The sequence below is a fragment of the Motacilla alba genome, chromosome 4, assembly GCF_015832195.1.
Source record: "Motacilla alba alba isolate MOTALB_02 chromosome 4, Motacilla_alba_V1.0_pri, whole genome shotgun sequence".
Lineage (NCBI taxonomy): Eukaryota > Metazoa > Chordata > Aves > Passeriformes > Motacillidae > Motacilla > Motacilla alba.
The window spans coordinates 71463310-71488780 of record NC_052019.1 but is presented as its reverse complement, the minus strand read 5'-3'; the positions used below and the strand labels follow the sequence as shown (position 1 = coordinate 71488780).

The following is a 25471-nucleotide window of genomic DNA, read 5'->3' as shown; positions in this document are numbered from 1 at the left end:
GTTCCCAATATCCAATTTAAACCTACTTTCTGTCAGTGTGAAGCCAAGCCCTCTCATCATGTCACTCCAGACCCTTGCAAAAAGTCTCTCCATGTTTCTTGGAGCCCCTCAGGTACTGGAAACTACAATTAGGTCACCCCAAAGCCTTCTCTTCTCCAGGATGACCAGTCCCAATCCTCTCAGCCTGTGCAGTGACAGGCAACACAGAAGTCTTGTCTCACTGCAAAAAAAAAGCCAATTCAAAGCATATTTGTACACGTGTGGGTGAAGCATTCAACCCTATCGAATGCATTTTGCACATCCACTGCAGAGCAAATATAACAGAACCTGGCAGGGAGGGTATTACTTTTGGAGTAAACAGCACTGGGAATAAAACACCTTGCCAGCTTCACTTCCGTGCTGAGAGCGACATGGGAAAAATGAAGGAAAGTAGAACACTGACTCCCATATCCAGCTACCTTCCCTGAAGGCCACTGCAGCACGCAGAATGAGGATAAAAGGAACATTTCTTAGGCTTTGAACCATCTCTGACCTGCACATTTGGTCCGTGTTCAGCTCCTGGTAAGTCCAGTGATCACCACTGAACCCTCTGTGCGTCTGACCCTCCACTACAGCAGGCAGACACAGCACGGGAGGGAATCCAAGTTAAATTAGTCACTGATTCACACTGGTTTGCTTCACAATGGAAGCCCACTGCGCAAACTTGCACGGGAAATTCCAGGTTTTGCTCTCCTTCCCTGTGAAAGGTTTTTGAGGGGATCGCACAAAACAAGGGCCAGTCCTTCGGGTGCCTCAAGTCAAGAAACAAGAAAAAGGGAGGGGGAAAAAAAGAAAATCCTAAGAGTTGAGAAGAAAACCATGAGAAGAAAGCCTTTCTCACCTTGGCACACTCCACTTTGGCACACTCAGCTCCCTGGCAGGTGACCTGCCCCTCCCGGCACACGCAGAAGTCACAGAGGCTGCTGTTCCACATCTCCCCGTGGTACCTGATGGTGCCGCCATCCAAGCAGCTCCCTTTGGAAGACACGCACTCCTCACAGCACTTCCCGGGGCGCCGCACCTTGCTCTGCCCCTGGAAACAGCACCCAGAGTGAGCAGTGCTCTCTGAAGCCCCTGGCACGGCAGAAGGTGCAGCTGGGCTGTCAGAGGTGGGTGATTTTTCAGTACCTCCTCACAGGTGACAGAGCCACAGGTCTCCCTCAGACACCTGACTTCCCCTCTCTGACACACACACGTAGTGCAGGCATTTTTCTGCCACTGCTCCCCGTGCTGTTGAAAAAGGACATGGATAGAGCTGTTAAACACCCTTAGAAAACAACCAAATTCCTTCCAGAAACCTGAGCTGCTTATGGAATCTGATGGCTCCTTCTGCACGTCTGTATCAGATAATAAACTTTCCTTAAAAAATGCTGATCTCTACACGCTCGGCAAACAGGAAGAAGAGGGGCTGAGGTCTAGATCACACTGTGGGTGTGTGTTTCTCAATAATTGCAATCTAGTGGCATTGGGGAGGCCTGAACTACTACTATTAGCCAACAAAATCATTGACAGAAAATCCCACATTCATTAAATCATGCACTCAGTTAATTCCAGATGACACAATGAAAGCTGTAAGTACTTTGACCACCAGTGCTTTCTGCTTTCCTCCTTCAAGACGAGTGTGGAAAGAAAATGCCTCATCTGCTTTGGCCAGCAAATTCTTATCAAGTCCTGATTTCTTTCAGCCCTCCTGCCTTTCCAGGAGGGAAAAAAGCAGTGTTTCTTGTAAGCTATCAGTGCTGGCAGAAAGCCAGAGGCTGGGGAGAAGGGAAGGAGAGATGTGCCAAAAATTGGGAGTGGTTTTGGTGTGGTTCGTCTCAAGTCACCTGGAACGTTCTTCCCGACACCGAGCAGGGCTTGGGGACACATTCTGGGCAGCATTTTCCAGGAGGCAGAACCATGACTTCCTCCTAAACAGAAGGCAGAGACAAGGAAAAGAAAGCATGAACATGGGGGTCAGCATCAATGCTTGGAATTCCAGGCACTTAGCATCCACGGGAGAACCCTCTGCCACTCAGGGCTTCATTTTGGTCCAAAAAGCCGCAGAGGAGCAGAGTAAAAGGCTTCAAATTTCTTTTTTCCACCTCATTTCCTGGGCTTATTTAGAAGGCAACTGAGGTGTGAATACATGAAGAGATGCAGATAAATTCATACACATGACATAAAGTGCTTACATTCAGGTATACAGAGGAAAAAATAATTATACAGCTGTGCAGGGGAGCACAATAAAGCAGGAGATGGATGAGAGAAGTTTTTTTCTGGAATTGCCACATTTTGAGGTTTTGAAGGTGTGATTTACACTCACCACCTCTCAGGCATCTGCACTGCTTTAGTTAAACCCATCCATACTGTCTGTGCAGGTGCTAAATTATGCTTAAAACTGGATTTTTCCAATTTCAATTTTTTTTATGATGGATTTAAATCACATTGGAAAAGGCTGGCACTTCACACCAATACTACTTTTCCTGCGTGCCTCAACTCCAACCACCCAAAACCTGGCTAATCCCACTGCTCCCAGTCCATGTACATCCAACAGCTGGGAACAGCACTGTTCATCAGTCAAACCCTGAGCTTCCAAAGAAAGAATGGAAGACTTTGCACAAAAGCTACCAAGCAAAATTTCCCAGCAGAGCTAAAAGAGCTTTTTTGTGTATTCTGGTGGAATGCAACAGGAATTTTTTGCATTCTGCTCCCTCAGCTCCTTGGGAAGAGCAAAGTTATCTGAAAGATGGAAGATGAGAGTTTAATCCTGTGAGAATTTTTGTCTTGGCTTTCGATGAAGTGGAGAACAAACGAAGAGACAGAGATAAAGGCCCATGCAAGAAAATGTTAAGTTTGGCTGAGATCAGAACAGGTTCCTTGCACATCCTGCTAATGTCCCTTCCACTGGGAAATGTCCTTGGTAGGAAATGCCTGGAACACCATCAGAACTGGCTTTCTGCTGCATTAACTTGGATACTGCCAGCCAATTACTCTCAAATACATCCCAGCAACAACACAGTCACTCCTGATTCCATGAATTAGATCCTAATGATTAGCTGATTAAACGTTAGTGCAGTGGCTCAGCAGGTAACACCAGTCCACCTGGAGTGGGAAAGGAGGGATCTAAAGCAGGCATAAATTCCTTTTCATGCGGAGTACTTAGTAAATGAATACTAATGGACTATCTCAGGACAAAGCAAAACACAATTAACAGACACACACAAAATAACAGGTGGGGTTTCATCTACCAAAAAAAAAAAAAAAGGGTTAACTGTCCAAACATCTGGTCCAGAAACAAAAAGCTGGGAAAGCATCAACAGAGAAAAAGGTTTGTGAGTAGTACTGCTTTTGATTTTTCTCACTGAAGAGTTCTCAATCAGGGAACTTCTGGATTCATCACTGGATATATTAAAAATCCTTGGAAAATGCCAGTCCCTAAAACTTAAAGTCAAAGTCAGAGACAAGGATTTCCAGGGAGCCAGTTCTAGGCATGGTGCTGCAAAAGCCCCATGAAAAAGATCCAAAAAGCACAGTCACTCACCCAGGGGCACTTTCAATACAGTGACAAGAATTCCAAAAATTGAGTGATTTGCCCAGAGTCTGGAGTACCGTGCAGAGTTTGCTGCCTTTCCTAAGCCTGTGTTAATGCTGTGTAGAGTCTTGTAGGGTTTTGGCTGTGTAGACCCCTGCATAAATGCTAAAAACTCATCACTTGTCCACAGCAAAGACCTCGGAGACAGCAGTGTCCCTGTTCTCCTCACTGGACTAAAACCATGAGCTTGCCTAACTCCTCTTCCCAATTTTGTTGTCTTCTAAACACAAACACACAGAAGGAACGCAGCTCTGAGACTTTTCTTTACACTCAAGTTGCCTTGTATTTCTGGAGGCAAAAGGGGAATTTCATCCACAGCTGACTACTCTCAAATGCATTTCTAGAGTTCCTGTACAAAAAAACCCCAACATTAACAATATCTGCAGATCACTCTTTCCAGCTGCAAACCAAAGACTGAAATTTGTGAAGATAAACCCCATTATAAATCTTGTGTTTTCATTCCTTCGCTCAACAGAAATAAAAACATTTCCTGATCAACTCCAGATCTTTTTTTTTTTTTTAGTGGAAAACAAGAAGCAGTTTCTTTAAACATCTAATTAACCAGCAAAGGGATAATGAAAATGAAATTATGGGGAAAGAAGGTATTAGGGAAGAGACACACAGGCTTCATCACCACTCCACACCATTTCTGCAGGTCACATATCTCTCTTCCAAACCACCCACTTGTCACCCAGAAGCTTTGCTTGCTGATTTGTTCCCCAGCACGAGAGATACACACTGCCCACAGAAAAGGAGGTGCTGAGGAACATTCCCGGAAGGCTGGAGGGTCCTGACCTGGCTGCAGAGCAGAGGCTGGCAGGAGGCTGTGGAGCACTGAGTTGCACCATCCCTGCAGACACACCTGGAGCACCGACCCAGGCTCCAGCCCTCTCCATCCTGGAACACGTGGCCATCGAAGGAGCAAGGCTCTAAGGGACGGGAGAACAAGGGGGAGGTTTATTTTCCAACGCCCCCTCATCCCTTTCTGTCACCTGTAGCTAAAACACAGCTCTTGTGCGTCTCAGAACTCCAAACTGCAGTTTGCCAAAGCAGGTTAAGAGGGTAACAATTCCCCCAGTTTCCAAGGGGCTTGTGAGTTAGGAGCTCTGGATGCACTTCTCCCACTGGGACTCTACAAGAAAAGCCACCCAACAGCTGAAGAAGCATTTCTGGAACTTGCAGTCCCAGTGCACGGGAAATAGCTGAGGTTTCTTTCCCAATTTTTATCTCCAAAATGAGGACATGTTAGGCACATCTGCTCACTGCTTAAAGCTTGCCCCCACCTCTTGGCCCATGGGTGAAGCCATTACAAATATAAATATGGCAGCGGGACAGAAAGGGAATTACGAGACATGCTCGCCTCCAGCGCCTTCCCAACAAAACTGACCGAGAACAGAAAAGCTTTCCAGATTTGGGGCTAAAAGGAGGTTCTGGGCTCAGACAGTACTCACCACCACGGCCCACGCATCTGGGACAGCAGGAGCCCTGGGCAGTGTCCTGCAGCTCCCCTTGTGCACAGGTGAGGGCTGGGCAGGTCCTGGGGCTGCAGGTCACCTTCCCGTGGGCACAGGAGCACCGGACACATCCCGAGCTGGCCCACTGCGTGCCGTGCTGCACACAACACAACCAAGGGCACAGAGAGCACAGTGAGACCCGGGAATAAGTCTTGTCCCTTTTCAAGTTCCTCCTCTCTCCTGGATGAGGCCTGGCACTGATAAGGAGAGGCTTTTTGACCACGTGACAGCAGGACTGGGATGTGAAATGCGACTGAGGTACAAATATGTCCGTATCTTTCTTGTGGGGATGCCTACCCAAGGAACAGGCTCAAAAAGAGCCAAAAGACAAAAGCTGCAGCAGGAGAACAGCACAGGAAAATGCAGAAATAGCACAAGATGAAATGGAATGTATTATGATAAAACATAGCGCCACCAAATGAGAGGCACAACAAAATATGAGAAGAGGATGGGTGTGCTACCCTTCCTGTTGCAGTTTTTGTTTAGCTTGTACCAGCCTCATGCTGGCCGTGCCTCATGCTGGAGCAGAGGGTTTCAACATCCATCTCAGGTGCGGAGAGCACAGCCCTCCAATATGCACAGCCCTGCAAATATGTATTCGGGCACTTTAGCATATTTCTTGAGATTTGGACCTGACTTGCCTCCTGTCAAACAGAAAAGTCTGTAAGAGACCACACATAGGACTTGAGTTTGCTGTTAAGCCATTTTTCTACATTTGCCAGTTGTTTGACATGATTCATTAACTACTACCCATGAATCTTGATTTTTTTTTCCTCATCTCCAGACACTTATTCTGATTGTTTTGGCCTTTCAGCCCCCCTGGGTGAAACCACATCCCAGAACCTGCTCCTTGAATAATTCAGGATTACAGAACGGGGAACCCAGGTCGCAGAGCAGCAATCAATCTCCGGCAGCATAGGTGGCTGCTGAGAGGAAAGCTTCTCTCAGCACAGAGCTAATATGTCAAGCTCACTGTGCTTTGCTCCCCTTCTGATGTGACTGTCTCAGCCACGCACAGAAACAGCAAAGGGGAGGAACGAGTGGGGAAATTTCTCCCATGAAGCCACGCAGGACACGCAACTGCTCAGCAGCTGCAAACCCTGCTGACCCAACTCCTGCTAAATTCCCCCATCTGGCAGCAACAGGATATAAATGCAGTGATCCATCCTTGCCCTGCACACCAGCTCAGCAGCCTCCACTGGCTGCAGCAAACAGGGAGCTAAAACCAGGTGAGGACGGCCCCTGCTGAGGAAGGGGACAGAGCACTCACGCTGTGGATCTGTCCTTCGTGCTGGCAGAATCCTTCGGCTCGCGAGGCACACTCGGGGCAGCACTTGTTGGAGGCTATTTGGAGCACTTCTCCCTGAAAAGAGACAGGATTCCAACAAAGAGCTGGCATCAAACACGCACTCTAAAATTAAAGTGGAGCCATGAGGCCTGGCTGGGCCTGGTGCTCTCAGCTCAGAAAGGAAAGGTTTCAGGTGAAATACAGAATGCTGCTACACCACACGCCCTTGCTGAGAGAGGTGGCACAGCACTTTGTGTGTTTGACATTTTGCCCTCAAAATAACAGCAGAATTTACACCCTCCAAAAGTACAGTTGGGAATTCTTCAGCTGAACCAGTTTTCAAAGAAGAGAAAACGATTGTTCAAGACAAAACTCAAGGTTCTTCACTGAAAGGCCACTGAGAAACATGGGACAGATGTTGCTGAAACAAGATCAGCCATATTTGCATAAATCTCGTCATGAGTAGATAAGAAATAAACGACGGAGAAGGACGATGATTTCTGACCTTGCTTTTCTGTTGGTGGTTTAGCCTTGAAGCACAAAAGGATTTTTTTTCTTCTGAGAACCTTGGTGATCCCTTTCAATGTTTAAATGACCAGATGTTTTTTGAACATTTAAACATTTTGTCTTGGAGATTGCCATGTCAAGGAGTCACACAGATTCGTTTGACACTATAAACCTATTTCCCTTTATGAGCTTTAAAGTAGCCACCTTTTCATTTATCTGATTTTTATCATTTTATCTAGTGCACTCATTATCACATGTGCCATGACAGCACGTGATCACCCTCCTCTTTAGCACAAAAATTCCTACTAGTTCAGTCTAGCTTTAATCAATACACAGCAATAAAAACGGGGAAAACCAGTAAGAATCAAAATTATTTCCTCATTAGTGCTGTCATATTGGGAAACATTTTAACCTGCTTCACAAAGCCATATAATTATCCTGACAGCCTCTTTAAAACACTCTTTTTTCACTGCTATTTGTGCACTCTACCCCAGCAATCCAGATGTTAATGCAAGACCAATCCCATGGCCAATTAATGAAGACCCAGACAAAGACAAGCAGGAGACAAGGAAAGCTCAGCAACCATCACGAGGAAGAAGAAACTGGAGGACAGACAATCTCAGCTCTGTTGTTGCTCAGCAGAGTGGAAAGTGCCCATCTGCACCTTCCAGGGAGCCCCAGCCCCACCTCCAAACGAAGGGGGGCTCATGCTGGGAGGTTGGAGCCCAGTTCAGGGGCTTCCTTTGGGATCAAGCTGCTCAAACAGCCGGCCTCTGGCTGCAGCCAAGGGGACAAAGGCTTCCCACACCAGGTGTTTTCCCTCCAAGAAGGAGTGCAGGGACACAGAGCCTGTGCCCGGCTCTGGGCAGCCCCAGGCACTCGGCCCTTACCTTCTGGAAGTCACACTGAGGGGCTTTGCAGGCTGTAGGCTCGCAGGTGACAACGCCGCTCCGGCACCGGCAGTCTTGGCAGGAATCCGGCTTCCAGGAGGTGTTATTCTGCAAATGAAGTTGGAAACCAGGCCCGTGCAGCACAAGGCACGTCCTCTTTTGACAACACGTCTCAAATAGCTCCACAGAGACGGACTGCAGCAGAGCCCCCCCTCCCTCCCACACGCTTATCCGGCCCCGCGTTGGCACCTCTCACTCAACAGCTTCCAACACGCTGCTGAAAGACAAAGGCCCTGCAGGGCCAATAATCAGCTCCAATGGCAGCACAATGCAAGCTCCAAGAGCCCCAGGTGAGTACAGCATCTCTGGGAAACTTCCCCGTGATCAGGCTCACACTGTCCACACTGCAGGGTGAGGCAGCAGAGGTGGCTCGGAGGCAAACCCACTCCTGGACATGGGGCCAGGTATGACCTCTACCTGGGCACGTGTATTCCCAAACAGCACGGAGGAGACTCGGGCCAAGCAGAGACACTGACACATCTGGAAACAGCTGTCACCACCACTCGATCAGTGCACCCAGCTGGAACACCCACAGCTAATTCACAAGGGTTTCCACCAGCCGTGCTTGACCCCCTTCCATTCCCTCCCCGCTGAGGTCATGATCCCACGCTGCCTCCACAAGAAAAGGGGAAGAGGAGGATCAGTTTCTCAGCTGAAACTCTGTTTGCAGCTAGACAATCCCTGTCCCTGTTGTATAGACAAACACTGGGCTAAACTGGCACCACACAGGATGTTCTCCTGGGTACGATGGACAGCCTCTATTCCAGTCATCCAGCCTCTTTTTTAAGGGATTTGCAAGGAGACCAGACATTGCTGCTCATTTACACCATGCAGTGAATTACTTCAATTTACTCACAGTGCTAAGTACGACTTAGGAAGGATGATTAACAGTTGACTGCCACGAGCACATTTACAGCTAACTACTAAAACTGTTAAGCATCATGATAAAATACTGAAATGTGCCTTAAAGGCCCATTAGGCCGCCTAATGAGAGAACAAATATCCTGAAAAACCAGGCCGCTTGCTCAGGCACTTCTGTCGGGTGCTGGATCAAGAGTGTCCATCTGCAAACAGTGGGATGGCCAAAAATATTGCCCAAAAAAAAAAAAAAAAAAAATCCTTGTGTCTCTGCCCTGCCTTCCAAAAGCACTTCTCCCACACCGATGGCAGTGCTGACCTTAGAAGGCGCACAGCCCCTGGGGCCAGGCAAAGAGGGATGGTAATTCCTGCTCAGGAACACAGCTGCTTCTCCCCTGGCTCCCAGACTGCAGAACAGAAACCCTGACGCCATCTCTGCCGGCAGATTTATGCTGCAGTTAGGGAAGAAATGAAGGTTAAGTGATGTGTGTGCCAAGGTGTAGCTAACACACACGTTGGAGTTAACTCATCCCGCTGGCTTCAGCAGCGCTCTGCGTTGGAAAGCTGGCAGGGAAGGCAGCCACAGGGTAACCACCAGCGGAAAGGGAGGGGGCAGACTCAGCGCCCCAGCTCTTGGCTCTCCTAAACCTTCACCTCTGATCTCTCATGGATATTTAAATTTTTTAAAAAGGAAAATAATTTTCACAGTGGGATAATAACCAAAGGAATCTCACAGCACAAGGTCAGCACAGAGCCACCCTTACTCACATTTTGAGATTTAAATGCTCAGGTTTGAGGTAAGAAAACCCCTCTTTGCTCTTCCTCCTCCCCTGGTTTCTATCATAGCCCAAGCAGGCTGGCTCCTCTCTGTGGGCTCGAATCAGCTGCTTCTGAATTCCTTTTGCCAGGTACAGGATCACTTCTCTGCAACCAACACTTCTCTGCAGAGCTTTAAAAAAATCATTATCTAGTTAATAGTCAGGAAACTACCACCTGATCTGTTGGGATATGAGAGTCTTCCAAGCACTCCATGGGTTTCAGTGTCCAGGTCTTCGGAGAAATCAACATTTAGCTTAGGATTCCTGGCAGCAGACCTAAAGTGGAAAGTCAGGATCCCACCTTCCTGTCCTGTTGTGAGGCTTTGTTAGTGCTCACCCAGCAAGCACAAGGACATCTCAAAGCTCCCAGGCAATACAGTTCCAAACATAAAGCAAGACTTTTCAGTAGACACCCAGAGAACTGCTGGAAACCCGCCTGGCCTCTTCTCCAAGGCTCTGCACCTCAGTGGAAAAATTATCTGCTGCAATCTAAGTGCTGGATTCCAATCCTGCCGAGAGTGTATTTTTATCAATGACAATTTAGGGGCCTTTTTCCTTACCAGTACTAATATAATTAACAGTATAAATAATGAAATATCATGCGGAGAGTGCTTTGAAGACCGAAAGCACTCCTTAAACGCCAAGCAGTGCCATTATAATTTATTAATTCCCTGGATTTCCCTACATCAAGAGAAGAAATGATACCGAATTCAACTGAATTTTAAAGCACCACGCTGCAAGAAGAGATACATCTACATTACTTGGGCCAGTCTGCAGAAGAGGGGCCAAAAGAACAAGAAATGCTCCCAAACCTTTTGAGCCTGCAGATAGCCAGACCAAGAGAAAAATGAGATAAAACTCATTTGGGCAAAGCCAAACTGACAGGAGCACAGTGCGAGCACGTGATGGGTTTGGAGAATACTGATGAGGATTTAGAAAAAGGCAGGGGAGAAAAAGATAAAAGAAGGAGGCAAGAACGCAACAAGCAGTAAAAGCAAAGAAAAAGCTACAGAGACAAAGAGCAGACACGGAGCAAAGGGAGCCCAGAGCAGCTGTGAGTGCTCCTGGTTTACCGCTGTCACCCTGTCACATTAACCAGAGCACAGAAACACCTAAATCTCTTGGACCACTGCTTTTTAAACCGGCTATCCTGACTTCAGACAGCTGCACCTGTCCCTCCTCGACCTCAACAACAACAACAAAAAACCACCCCACCCAACAAATCAAAAATAACCAGTCTGCTATTAATATGTGAAAAGCCTCAGTAATTTAATCAGGTGCCACTTAGCATGGGATACCATCACACCAGATAACCGTGTGCGAGCTATTCTGGTGCAGCGACCGGGGAAATAATACGCATACAACAGCTGGTTTGCATCCCCTTTCCAGCTCTTATGGCTCCCTCAAAATGTCCAGTCCCTCCCTGAAATGTCCCTGGATGCTGGGGTGTCCCCTGCAGCACGCAGGACCCGTAAAGCCGGTCACTGGGGTGGTGGCATTGCTGCAACTGCTAAGCAGGGCGAAGGCAGCGGAGCACAGCTGCAGCCTTCGTGGCAGCCAGGGCTTGGGCTGCAGATTTGTGGTGTCACACCAAACACGAGAGGGGTGCTGCTTGTCCTGTACCCCGCTAATCCCCTGATGGTGGTGAGGGGTCTGGAGCAGCTCTCCCACGCGAAGAGACTGCAGGAGCTGGGCCTGGTTAGCCTGGAGACGACTGAGAGGGAATCTCATCAATCCATACAAATATCTCCGAGGTGTGTCAACAGCATGGTGCCAGACTTCTTGGTGTGCCCAGTGACAGGAGAAGATGTAACAACCATAAACTAAAACACAAGGAGTCCCACCTCACCACGAGGAAGAACTTCTTTCCATGAGGGTGGCAGAGCACTGGAACTGCTGCCCAGGATCCAAATTCACCCGGGCTCATCCCTGTGTCACCTGCTCCAGGTGACCCTGCCTGGGCTGGGGTGTTGGACTGAGTGACCTGCAGAGCTCCCTTCCAACGCCAGCTGTCCTGGGATTCTGGGATTAACTCCCCAAGAGGCTGCTCTGGCCCCAGACTCCGCTCTGGGGAGCAGGGAGGAGAGAAACCCCGAGGGAGCTCCAAGTCCGAGCGCCAGGTGGGATTTACCTCCCAAGTCGTTCCTGTGCCAGAGACAGCTGAGAACAGGCAGGGATCGGGTGTCTCAGAGGAGGAATTCCAGGCTGCTTTGTTGAAACGGCAGGCAGAGCCCGGAGCAATTACACTTCTGGTAACAATTACCAGCATCACCCACGGGCTGCCAGGCGAGGAGCCTTGGCAGCGCCGCTTTCATTTGTCATTTCCACTCCAATTACCTGACAATGCCAGAAAATTGGCAGGAGATGCCCCAAGGAGGGGGAAGCACAGAGAGCCCCGCACGGTCTGTGGGGATACCCATTAGCGGAGCAATGAGGAGATGAAAGCAATTCAGAGACACATAAAGGATTCCCAGCGTCCACTGGGTTCGGGTTTGATGTTTTATCTCTGGCAATGGGGAGCTGTTGCTCTGCTGAGTGTGTTTTTTAGCTCTGGTATTTGCTGGCAGATAATAGCAACTCCTTGACGAGGGGGTTTGAATGGGCTCGTTCCAGCATGCCCACAGCCAGGGAACAACAACACGGGAACGGCCGGGCTGGGGAATCAAACGGAAATTCAGCTCCTCTCTGTGCAAACAGCTTCAGTCCTACATCCTAGGAGAGCACAGAGCAGCTAAGGCAAAGCACAGGGCCTGAGGAACAACACAGCAACACGAACACACTGTTCCAGGAGTGGGAACCCAGCTCTCCACTCCTTCCAGGCAGGGAATTCAGGAGTTACATAAAGTAAAACAAGGTACTGTTTTCCCAGTTCAACAGTCTGCCACATTTTCCAACTGTGGAAGTCTTTCACCAGTCGTACCAGCCTCATAAAAATCAAGAGTCTAAAATTAACATTCCCCAGCAGTCCTGAGATATTTCAGGGACATGATATTCCAAAATATTCTTCAAATACTTAGGTGCTGTTGTAAACTTCATCCTACCTTCCACACAGATGCCAGCAAAGGGCCCAAATGAACCAAATGCACTACGTAAAACTATGGTTTAAATCATTGGTTCTAACCAGGATCTAAATCAGCACACAGAGGTCTTGGTTCAATATTTTGGGAGCAGCAGCGCTCTTTTAGACAGGTTAATGCCTTTGGGTTTGTGACTGTTAGATTCACCCAAAACAACTTGCAGCCTCTTTGTAAACTTTCTTTTCACATTAAATCCATCTATAAATGGACGTGGTGAATGGCTGATAGCAAAAACAGTGGCTGTTTTCTCCCCTCTTCTTATGCTGTAGATTTTTTCCATGCCCAGTTGTGTGTTTTGATGAGCAGCACACACCAGAAATCCTCCTCAGCATCCAGGAATAACATTCAGGGTCCTCCTGCTGGCTTCTCTCCCCTTTGCCCAAGTGGTTCCTAACCTGCCAACTGGCAAATTTCAAACATCCTGCCCCCAAAATTACTTCTGAGGGGATATCAAACTGTAAATGGATGTCAAACCCGGAGTGCTTGACTGAACAGCTGTGGAAAAGAAGGGAGGCAAAGGATGAATTTAATCTAAACTAGATCACAGCTGTAACGACAGCACTTCTTACAGCATAATGGCTACTTCTGGAGCAGCAGGGGTGCCCATCTCTGCAGTGGGATGCTCTGGATGCAGGTGATGTTCTGTCCCCTTCAAGTCATGCTGCTTGGTCCAAACGTGGACCTGGGAGAGCCACCAGGACACCAGCAGCCGACAGCCAGGACAGATGCGTCAAATGGTGACGTGAGACTGCCAGAGGGGTGTGGGATTTCAATTAGAAATGCAGGTTTATGGTGGGCCAGATGCTGCCACGCTAACTGCATCTCAGCCAGGGCACAGTGGACAAGACAGACTAAGCCTTTTATCCCCTTTCTAACAACAACAACAAATCCCATCAGGCCATGAAAATCCTTGCAGCTGATTCAGCAGAGAAAGGAAATTTCCTTCAGTACCGGTCGTGGCCCTCAGAAGCTCTGCACCAGGTGAAAGGTAACTCTAATTCCACTTCTTGAAGGCAACAATCCACTCTAGAGCAATTTTGCAAGCCATGTCAGCAAATACAGAGCTATCTCCAATTCCAGGCTGGATATTTAGGAAGTGTCCTTGCCATGCAAGGAATCGCACACCTCGAATCCTACTGTTGCCACTGTGGGTCCAAGCACTGTAATGTCCCTTCCAGCCCCCAGAAAATACAGCCCTTTATGTCCTTATGTTCCATCTCAGCTCCCTGTGCAGCAGATTAATAAAACTGGTTCTCCCTTCCCTTCCAAAGGGAAAAGAGGACCCCTGCACAGTCATTCATCTTGGAGAGCAAAGGCTTCATTAAAGAGCCAAAACGATGAAGAAAAGCCTGTAGAATAAGGAAATGTGCAGACTGTCCTCACATCCCCCAGCATTGTTTGCAGTATTGCTCTGGTTCACTGGGAGCTGCTGAGATTCAACAAGGTGACAGTCTCATGCCCAAAACCAAATGGAAATAATGGCAGCAGAAAGCGGGTGACACCTCAGTGCTTGACTCAAACACCGGCTCCTTGCTGCCTGCTGTTACAAATGAGTCAATTAATTGACTCTGGCACCCAGAAACTGCAGGCCCAAAAGCAAACTCAGGCTTAAAATATCCTGAAAAGGGCAAAGATGATAGACGTGTTTGTGTGCTTCAGTGTTGTGAAGTGGGATCAAGTTCACTGGGATCAAGAGGGACAGCATGGGGGGAAGGACAGAAGTTAGGCAGCACAGTCCTTGACATTCACTGGGTCACACACGCTTTAAAAATTATGATTATTTTTTTACAGTGACAACAAAACCACATCAAATAACTGAGGAGAACTACAGCTAATTGTCCTTCTCTCTATGACAGAAGGAATGTCAGGGGTACAAAAGCTTATCCTGTCCAAGAGTGGTGAGCAGACTGAGGCAGAAGAGGCAAAACCTGTGCAGTAGCACCAACAGGGAAGCAGCCATGGCCAGAAGGTGCAGGGGAGGAAAAAGTAACTCCAGGGCTGGAAAGGGTGATCAGATGAATCACAAACCATGGCTTTCCAGAGAAGGAGGCATAAAAAGCAGCTCTGTGAGGCCTTTAAACTCCCTCCCGTGAGGCAGATAAAAGATGGACAGAGAAACAGGGCATGGGTTGGCCTCAGCAGGAGAAGCACCAGTCTATTAATTAGCGTGATTGGCCATCAGTCCGAAATAAATCATATTATCCATTGCTAAGTGGCAGCATTCAACAGGAAACCAATTGCACATGTCTCTGAGCTCATGCTGGAACAGTTCCTTTTGCTTTCATTATTCAGAAGCACTGGGCGAAAGGTCATGGCAAAAAAAAAAAAAATTATTTAAAATTAAAGCCCTGTAATCCTTTCTAAAGCATATTTATTTTTTCCATGCACACCACCATGACTCTGTGACCTGATTTCCAGTACAGTGCCAGGAAGATGTCAGGAGTTGCTCTGGAACTAACCACGATCCATACCTGGAGCAACTCTCCAATTTGTTCCCTTCACCACAGTTCCTCTTCTATAGAAAAAAACAGTTTTACAAAATGTGACTGTCCACAGGAGAAGCAAGCTCAGGGACCAGGATTACCATAACCTCTACAGCTCCTGCACATGAATTTTTGTCTCTCTCCCCATTCTCAGTACTTAACGTCTCTCTCAGAATAAATCTTGCAACAATTTACATGGCAAGCCCGTCATGGGGGCTGCAGCAGCAAGGCTAAGAGGGAGCACATGCATAAGCACTTATTTCGACTCTTGAAAGCAGACTGGGGGGTTCCTAAATCTCTCCAGTGCTCATTGTTTAAAACAGGGACAGTTTTATATCAAAGCACTTGGCTCCTTCACTGTAGCGACGTCTTAATCCACAGAAGCTGCTCCATGAAATATTTAGCAGAGGCAAAGCATATGCATCCCTTAAGCTCAGGCTGAGGAAGAAAATGCATCTTCCCTCCATCCTCAGGCAGCAAGAATGGGCTGGGTATGACGCCAGGTAACACCTGAGCAGATGCTTTTGTTAACCGCTTGAATTCTCCTTCTCGAATAAGCTTGCAGCAGTGCTTGGTAATGTGTTTGGTAATGTGTTTTTCAAAGCACATCCGTGGCTCACAGGAAGCCTCAGGGATCACCGTCCACACAGACTCAGTGAGAGGAGGAGCACGGAGCTCTCCTCGCATCCCTCTCCACGCCATGGATATTTGCCAGGCTGAAGATTGCTCGCTGACACGGTGTGAGCCAACTCCTGTCAGGCTACTTCACGCTTGGTTAGAAATAATTGCTGCCTCATTGCAAATTTAATCATGACACTGTGATACGGCAGAACTCTTCCTTGCAATCCCCTTCTCTTCCTTCTTGAACATGATGTGAAACAGAGTGACCACTGTGCAGCCTAGGTATTTTAATTTTTTTTTTTTTCTCCTCAAAGAAGGAAATCCCATTTTCCAACATTTTGTTCATGTAGTTTCTACACGGTTTCAGAAACATCTCACAATGCTTTTAACTCCAGGCTCCTGCAGGATCCTTGGGTTTTTAGTTTTTATTCATCTGCACCTACTTTGAGAAGGTCTCAAAGCAGAAGAGTCCCACACCTGAGGGCTTGCCTGTACCCTGAACGATTCACAGCTTCCCTGAAGAATGCAGAGATTTAGGAAAAGTGGCACAGGACACACTCCTGAGGGAAGTACCCTCCCTACTGAATGGGTTAGGAAGGAAAAGCCCGGGATGGAGAGGGAGAGATGATTCCACACCCTCCTTTCCCCACCTTCACTCCCTCTGTGCCATGACTGTAGCTGATGCCATCACCAGCCTGGCACCTTCCTAGAGCTCCAGAAATCCCACCAGGGATGAGTGGGATCCATCTGATTGCAGGGATCAACTCAGTTCTAAGGAAGAAGCCCTCGAAAGCAAAAGCAGGGTACTCTCCATTGCTGCACAAGACTTACTTCTAAGAACCTGAAGCAAAGCACAAAGGGACATTCCCAGAACTACAAGTACTTCGAGCAGCTCCAATCACAATCCTGGTTTCAGTACACCCATCTCTCCCGAAGATCTTGGTTGTGGGAATTCCCAGCAGCAAGGCCTTGGTGCTTCCAACACTTCCAGGTGTCTCTCTACCTGCTACTCCCTATGCTTTCAAAACCAGCAGCATGTAAATGAAGCACAACCTGATCCAAAAAAAAGAATAGGGCATTTATAAAAATACTCTGCTGTATTTTTCCTTCCTCCCCTTCCCCCTTTTTTTTTCCCCCCTCAGCAAAATTAAAAAAAAAAAAAAAATCCAAGCTGGGAGATTGGAGTCTATTGACTTAACTTTCTTTCCTGCACAGCTCTTCCACTCCTCTGCACTGGCACCCTTCCCAGAGGTCTGTGCACAACAGCGGGGATGGATGGCTTTTCCAAACACCTGCATCCATCATTTCATTTGACCTCCAGAGGCCACATTCTTCCCTGCACCTTTAGTTACTTTTATCTCAAAAAGAAAAAAGGAAAGCGATGTGGGTCACCAGAGTGAAGCTGGCAGCCAGGCTCCCTCCCTTCCTGCCTGCAGGGAAACAACCCTGGCTCCCTGGGTCAGCCACAGCTCCTGCACCGCAGCAGCCCAGAGGAGAGCCTGCCCCAGACCACAGCCTCCACCTTGTGCCTGATGTTCCCCTCTCAGGGCCATGAGGAATGTTGTCCCAGGCTCTGGAAAGAAACTGCCATCATGTGCAGCCCTGGTGAGACAGCCCGTTTTTCAGGAGCTTGGGAACACGAAGCTTTCTTTTCTACAGAGCAGTGAATACTGCACTTTAAATCCACCTGACAGCTGCTTAAATCCTGCTAGGAATCCAACCTTCAGGTTCTGGGAACGACAGCTGAGCCTGCCCCAGCCCTGGAAGTGCTCAAAGCCAGGCTGGATGGGACTTGGAGCAACCTGGTCTAGTGGAAGGTGTTCCTGCTCATGGCAGGGGGCTGGAAATGGCTGAGCTTTAGGTCGTTGATGTCATTTATGACTGCCTCCTCTTTCTAGGAATACGCAGAAGTCCTTGCACAAGGGGATGTTGAACAGAAGACGTGCAGTGACAGACGAGTGGAAAGTGGTTGCATTATCACCTTCCAAGACAGACCTGCTAAAACAGCAGCTAAACCCAGTGGGAATTGCAGCCATCCAGCATCCTCTCCTCCAAACGCGCGCCAGAGAGCTTCACACTGAGGGGAGGCTCCTAAAAACAAAGAGGAAAGCCAGCTCGCAACTCCTCTTAACACAGCACACTAAAGATCCTCCCTCACCTTCAAGAGGCCAATGGAAGATGCTTGATGAAAGCCTCGAGACACTCAGGGCTCTCCCTGCAAAAGCAGATTGCTCCAGGGCAACCCCAAATCCCTCAGCCCACACCAGCTCCCACCGGGCTGAGACACTGAGGCAGCCAAGACGCTCTGTTCTTGGAAATGAGGATGTACAAAGGCAGAAGAAATTGCTTAACCCCCTATTAATCTGCAGAACTCTCCCTCCCCACGATGAGGAACAGAGAGAGGCAGAATTTCAGAGCCTAGCTCGGAGCACACTTGAAAAGAAGCCAACACATGGATTTTTTTTCCCTCCTCTTCCCTGGATGATTAACCTGGGCACCACTCCCACGTCTGCAGACAGAGCACACCGAGACCGAAGTGCCCATGAGCTACGTGCGCAAGTCCTGTCGTGTCCACCCCGCCCTCCCCACCCCATCATTTGCACTGGAAAAATTGAGGTTTATCCCTAAAGAGAGCTCTCCTCTCAGGGATGAGGATTAGCTGCCCCACTGGAGCTTTTGCAGCAAGCTTATCCAGACATGATCACAGCTGCATTTCCACCTCTGGTCTGCAAGCGTAAGGAAAATGTCATCAAACATGGCAGGAAAACGATGGGGTTTCCCTCGTGTTGCCATCCTAAAGTGAGCATCTCTGGTTCCAACAGCAAAAAGGAGGAAAACCTGGGGCAGAAAGACAGCAGACGGGCCCCCAGGCTCCTTGGTGGACCCCCAAGCCGTGGCCAGGGGAAAGAAGAGGGAGTGGTACTTCCAATAACCCCCTCCAGCCACATCACCTGCTCGGAATCATCAGCACACGGTTCCCACCACATGGCAGAGGATCAGGAAAGATCACAGAGACTGTCCAAACCCCAGAGCCTGCTGGGAATGTTAATCCAGCCTCCTGCTACGTGCACTCAGGCCAGAGAACTGAAATCCTCACGCCTGGTAAGGGGCTGGCTTGGGAAAGCACAAAGTACCTTCAGAAAATCCATGATGACAGGAGTGATTTCAAAATGCTTTCACTACAGGGGAGGGGAGCATTCTCCACATCTTCCTAGAAATGTCCTTCTTTTCAGTCATTTCTCCTTTCTTCTCCCAGATATTTTTCCGTTTCTTACAGACGTCATTTGTTACATTCTTACTATTCAGCCCATTTCACATCATTTACCTTTCCCTGCTTGTTTTGGGGGCTGGCTCTGCTAATTGCAGTAACTTCCCAAAACTTCACCAGTTCCACCGCTGTGCCATTCACCAAATTTTGCCATTGTGTTACCATCTCATCATTCAAATCTCTTTAAAATTTTCAGCTTGCAAAGCCTACTTATCTTTCAACATTTAAGTTTTTAAACCTTCCCAGATCACGAAGAGACTCTGAAAGGAGATGACATTTTACTGCCGCTTTGAAATACCTCTGAGGAAAAACAGGGTGAAGTATTCCAGTGAACCACCTTGTCTCACAAAAACATGTGCTTCCAAGACCTAACAGTTTGGAGGGAAATCACTTTACACAGGGGACAATTTCTTCATGGACCAGAATGTAAAGTAGACCCAAGGCTGCCCATTTTGCTGACCCAAAGCCCAAGGACTGTAAGCAATTATTGCTTTCAATGAAAAGACACAGCAGCCAGTGCGACACCAGAAGAAAATCAAAAGCTCACACACCCTTAGGGCAAGAAAATAATATCACATTTTCTCTCCAAAATGTCTCCTGTGGATGCCGTGCCCTAATTTTTAGGTGGTCACAAGTCCCATCCCAAAGGCTGAGATCTTGATTTGAGCAATGCCAATGTAATGTAATGTAAAACAAGCTGAATATTTCAGCTGGATGGGGCTGGCAAGTCCCTTCCTTCCAGATGTCATTTAAATTTTATAGATGGAAGTCCTAGGAGGAGCAGCCTGTCACACACAATACTCATACTTCGTCCACTGCAAATTGCACAAATTCCAAGGAAGGAGGGAGCAGGGAACCTCTCGGGAAACGGGCAGAAAAGCAGAGCTTTCTGTTTCAGAAAGCTGTTAATGAATGATGGCCACTCCTGCTTGGCGACCTTCACAAAACGAGCTGGCAGTGTCAGCTCTACCCCTGCACGGTCACAGCTCTAAATCCCATCGGAATACAAGTGTCCCCTTGAATGGCAATTCCAGCCCAGGAGCCAAATCCCCATGAAATCTTAAGAGGGCGGAGTGATCTTTGATCCCTCCAAAGCACTTTGATCAGACAGCCAGGAGAGGCCAAAACCTGTGGAAGTTTTGGCCGTGATAAGCCCTTTGTTAGCAATTTTTTTCAAGTCAAATATTCAGCACCAATAATTTGCTAGTGTAGTATAACACAACTTGTTTCATCTCTCCAAAATCTCTGTCTGTAGGAGCCAGGAACATTTGCTGCCAGCTTGAGAGCCCTGGGCACAAGCAGGGTGCCACACTGAAACTCATCCAAGAGCTGTTAGCTTGGAGGGAATTTATGACAGTGAGCAAAACCACCTTCAGAAAAAACCTGAGAGCAAGACTGTAAAAAGGAATAAGAGGAGGTGCTCCACAATAAATTCTTGAAAAGGGACCAGCTAAAGGCAGACAGGTGCCCTTCTGGAGGCCGATTCGTTACCTGCCACTGGGCAATCCAGAAATAAAGCCATGGTTCCTCACTGTCCAAACGCTGCAGTGCAACCAAGCCAGCAGAAACCCACCCTTACCCCACTGTTAGATTTTCTTCTTCCCCCAGCAAAGTAATTACTGCTGCTGGTGTTCGTCCAGGCGAGGTCTCCTCCCTCTGCATCCGGCTAATGAATCCAAACCAAACCCTGCACTTCACAAACCCACGTCTGACCCCGCATCAAAGCTGTCCCTTGCCCTGCTTTGATTCTCCTGCAGATAAACAAAATAAAACAAGTCTCTGGTCTCATGTCATCCTCTCCCCCAGGCAAGTTGAACTCCGGTCCTGCTAAGGATGGGCGCACTAGAAATGCCCTTGTACAAACATTTGGCTTGTCTCAATTACTCCATCTTTGTGTGCTCAGCATTTTACAGACACATGAGCGAGCACAGGCTTCCTCTGCCCTCCTTCTCTCCCTGCCACTCCATACCTGCTGAAATTCAGGGCGGCCAATCCTTCTGTTGGGAGCGGAGTTAAAGCAGGGAAAATGGGGTGTGAAGTGCCTGTTTACATCTCCAGTGACTGAGGCAACCATTACCATCCATCCAGTTGTCACAGGCCCTTTGTATCATCTGCTCGGGCCATTAGGATTTAATTCCTTTACACCGTATCCAACAGCCATGTACTTGTAGGAACCTGCAATTAAGAGCCGGGCACAGCAGCGTGAGCCGCGCTCATCCGCAGCCCTGTCAGTGCCAAACGGGCACCTGGAATTCCATCCCAGAGCGCTGGGCCGTGGGCAGGGAGAGAAAGGAGAAGCTGCAGGAACAGCTCCCCATCACACCCCGCTGAAAGGACGCCGCTCATGCCGCCACAGCACAGCCCAGCTCCGCAGCAAGCCCTTTATCCCCAGCCAAGCAGCAATTCCTGGGGCTCCCAGCTGCTTTCTCCCGCATCCAGCTATGGCTTGTTGCCTCCCTCCAGGCAGAGCTGGGAAAAAAATAAAGCAGAGCCAACAGTAATTTCAGTGCTGCCCAAAGCAGCAAAATGTGTTCCAGGGGCTAACCAGATCCATCAAACCCTGCCACTCCTCCCCGTGCAATTCCCCCTTCCTGGAAACTCGCCCTCAGCACCAGCACCGGTGTCAAAACCTCATTAGAAGCAACTCTTTTTTAATTGCTTTTCATTTCCATGTTTTCCTTAATTAGAGGCATTTCGGAGCTTCACGTAGACCAAGGCAGGTAAGAGGGATGCAAATTAGGACGAGGTTTACCCAGAAGGCCAGAAAACCTACTTTAGTCTTTTTAAAGGGAGAAAAAAAAAGACCCGTCTCCAAAGCACCCGACTGTCCTGATGTGAGATTTTTTGGAAATCCTCCCAAAGGATCCATGATTTATAGGTATTTTTTTTTACACTTGCCATCAGTGCACCATAACAGGGCTAAGAAGACTCAAAAATAATGATTTTTTTTTTAAGAAAATATATTTAACAGATGCCTCAAGGAGAAACAAATAAACTAATTATCCTCAATACATGAAAATGCTCTTCTTGGAAAATACCTTTCCTGAGCAAGCACAACTCACAGCGATACAGATAAATCCAAACAACAGGCAGGAAATGGGGTTAAAGAGATGATCATAAACCCAAGATTGCTCTTCAAGGCATCTGCAGAAAAGTATTTCCCAGGCTTGACACAGATCTCAGACACAAAACAAATGCCTTGGTAAATAGAAAAGTACAGGTGTTATCAGTCTGTGAACCAGCTTTTAATTCCAATTTCCCCTCATTTTAGGTATAAAGCACTCCCAAAGGAAATGCAATGACTAAACGTTTGCACATATGGATCCATCACTCTTTCCTCCCCCTGCCCATGTGGACTTCTGGACTGTCAGAATTGGACATGCTTCTTTTAAAAAATGCAATTAAGACCTTTCCATCATTGTGGCTCCAGGATTTTCCAGGCAGGCCCATTCAAAGTCGTTTGCATTTCGGCTGGGCCTGGACTTGCAGGATTTTATTATTTTTGGTACCCGATTGGCTGCTTGCCCAACTCCCAGTTTGAGGAAAGCCACATCCCTCCTTCCTGAAAAACAAGCTGACAGAGATCCCATTGATACTGCACTCATCAGCTCTGTCCAACTCCTCAGCATTAATCATGCTGAGCACAACACACACGTGCACTGCCTGAGCTGCTCCCGAGGAGAAGGGAGCAAGGGAGGGAAGAACAGGCAGCATTTGGTTGTTGTCTTGCTTTTCCTACTGCAAGGAGCAGCTTTCGAGGAGGAATGAGGATTCCCTTTGGCAGAACATCTTGGAAAGGGGAAGAAAAAGGCATTTTGCAGCATTTCATGACAAATATAAAAATCCCAGCACTTCCCCTAAGAACATGTGCTGTTCCCACTGATCACAGAGCCTGTGCCTTGTTATCTGATGAAGCCCAAAGGCCAAAATATTTCTCTTCAGCTTCACCTAAACCGTGGGGAACCAAAGCAATTCCTCTGAGCACTTACCTGCAGGGCAGTGCAGGGCCAGTCTTCTAGTCCTGGATCCCTTAAGGAACACTTAAAAACGCATTTCAAAACCAAAACTGACTAAATGCCAACAGAAAGGCTGAAATATGTTTGCTGCTTGAACTTTACCTTTAATTAAGCGGTACAACTTTTTCACTTGCTTCCTACATCAAAAAGAGACACTGGGCAAGACTGGTTTCTTTTTAAGCCCTCCTCAACTGCAAGAGAAAGATGACATTTTCAAAAGTCAGCATTTTCCAAACCAGCTGAGCTAAGTCAAGCTCCTGAGCCTAAATTTATGCATCAACATGTTCAGTGCTCCTCTCCAAAAACCCGGTGTTCAGCTGACCCTTCACAAGTCCTGTGGAGCCACCACACAGCTAAAACAGCAGAGGAAAGAATCAAACCACAGGCAGGATCCCTAAACCCACAGCCTGACTTCAGGCTCCTGATCTTGAAAGAGCTACACGAGTCACCTTAAAGCACCTGTCCACAGACAGGGATTTGGGAGAGGATGGAGAGACAGCAGGGGAAATAATTTTAAAACATTATTTTGAGAGAAAATGATAGTTAAAAAAAAGCCCTCCCTTGGGTATTAGCCCTCCTGTAGTTCCTTTAAGGACAAGCCACTTTATTGTTCAGCCAGGCACAGGGTCACACTGAGAGTGTCCGTTGTGACAAATGTCTAACACAACCCCAACTACCCAACTTCAAACAAACAGCTGAACTAAACAAGCACAAAAACTTTGTCACTGGCCACCAAAAGCGCTTTCAAGTAGACACTTGGCTTTTCCTCTCCAGTTGATTCTCCCTGTCTGGAAAAGCTCAGTTCATTTACCTGGCCTTTCAGTCCCTCACCACGTCAAAACCTGAGTTGCTAGGGGTGAAATCACAAGTTGCAGATGAATTCATCCCACCGTGGCCCCTCTCAGCAACTCTTCTCCCAGAGCAGCCCCCCCCGCCATGCCTTGATTCCCAGCCCCAGCGCTGCCATCCGTGGGACTCTCCGCTGAGCAGATTTGCACTCGCTAAGTCAGCAGAGATTGATTCCCTTTTCCCTGATCCAGGCTGCTGCCTCCTCTGAGGGAGGCAGGGGAAATGCCAGCACCCCTTTCTGCAGCAGCACACGAGCGCCCGCGATTCAGAGCAGAACGAAAGTACCGCCATTGCAGGTGACAGCTGGATGAACTTGCATTTCTTGGACTTTAAATCAGAGAACGTTGCTGAGGATACTCTATCAACAGGCAGAAGCTCTTAACTTGCAGACTACAATACAAACCTGCAGCCAAAATGAGAACCGAGGGCTCCTATAAGCCCTGCTTCACATCAGTCCAGCGACCACAACCAAGCTGATGGCCGGTGGTGCTTCCTCGTCGGCCATTCCCACAAGTGGAAAAGAAATGGCCACATGCACGTGGTGGCAGAATATCAGGAAGGATTGAGCATATCAGATAAACCAGGATTTGCTGACTAAGAGGAATTCAGCAAGGCATTAGCAGAAAGCCGTTATTAATTCAAGCTACCGAGGCTTTACCAGATAATAAGTTTAGAAGCTTGCGGTTTAAAATTCTACCATTAAAGCACGAGAGGTAGAAGAAATCGCTTCAGTGGATTTAGACACTGAGGATTCTTTTTTTTTAACTTCCCACGGAGTATTTTCCTTTCCTACCCTCGCCACGCTATCCCATTCCGCATAGATTACAGCCCCGCTTCGGCGTTTGTTTAATGAGGTTGACACAACATGAGAGGCGCTTGATTTAGCCGCCACAGCCACCATCTGTAATTAATCCTCCCCGGAGCCAGGGCGCTGCACAGCTTGTTCCTGCAGCCTGGTTTCTAATGTGGAACAAGCTTATGCCCTCCATAACTCTGGTCTCCCATCAGTTTTACGCCGTCGTAACTCCCAGGCATTCATTTGGCCACTCACCCCAGCCGGTGGAGAACAAGACCCACGGGGAGAGGGTGTAAATCAGCTGGATGTTAGCAGCAGGTGGGAAGGGCGCCTTTCCCTCCTTCCTTTCCCTTTTCCCGGAGCAAGGAATAAAGCAGCACACCATGATTTGGCCATTTCTGTGTATATTGCTCTTATTCAGCAAGAGTTACGTGCAAGCAAAACGCAGCCTTTAATCCTGGGACAGGAGCGGGCTTTACCTTCCCCTCACACACAAGGAGTATCAGTGGAGCAAGACAGAATTCCCTCAGCTTCCCCTTCGGGGTGATGTGAAAAGGCAGCAGAGATGAACACTGCGCCTTCCCCACAAGGCCGTCCCTGTGCCACTGCACTTCCAGAGATCCCACCCCAAAACCGCCTGGTTTGCAATGCAGGGGGGGCTGTGCTGCTTGACTCTGCTGGTAAATAAATGAATTCTTGACTCGGGGCCAAAAGCTGCAGTTTGACAAAAGAGTAACTTTCAGGGGGGAAAAAAAGCCAGCCATGATTTAAAGATTTCTAGTGATACAGAGTAATTCATAGCACACGGTCAGG

General features: G+C 48.0%; 1 protein-coding gene across 1 annotated transcript in view; it reads right to left on the bottom strand.

The window, feature by feature from the left end:
• Nucleotides 1-24153, bottom strand: part of FRAS1 (Fraser extracellular matrix complex subunit 1) — an 89160-nt gene extending 65007 nt beyond the window's left edge. The window contains exons 1-8 of the mRNA XM_038136640.1: nucleotides 24148-24153; nucleotides 7813-7920; nucleotides 6398-6490; nucleotides 5065-5224; nucleotides 4409-4542; nucleotides 1866-1949; nucleotides 1168-1269; nucleotides 881-1072 (exon numbers count right to left, since the gene is read on the bottom strand). Coding sequence (XP_037992568.1) covers nucleotides 881-1072; nucleotides 1168-1269; nucleotides 1866-1949; nucleotides 4409-4542; nucleotides 5065-5224; nucleotides 6398-6490; nucleotides 7813-7920; nucleotides 24148-24153 — 879 coding nt within the window. The remainder of the gene's footprint in view (nucleotides 1-880; nucleotides 1073-1167; nucleotides 1270-1865; nucleotides 1950-4408; nucleotides 4543-5064; nucleotides 5225-6397; nucleotides 6491-7812; nucleotides 7921-24147) is intronic.
• Between the last annotated feature and the right edge of the window lie 1318 nt (nucleotides 24154-25471).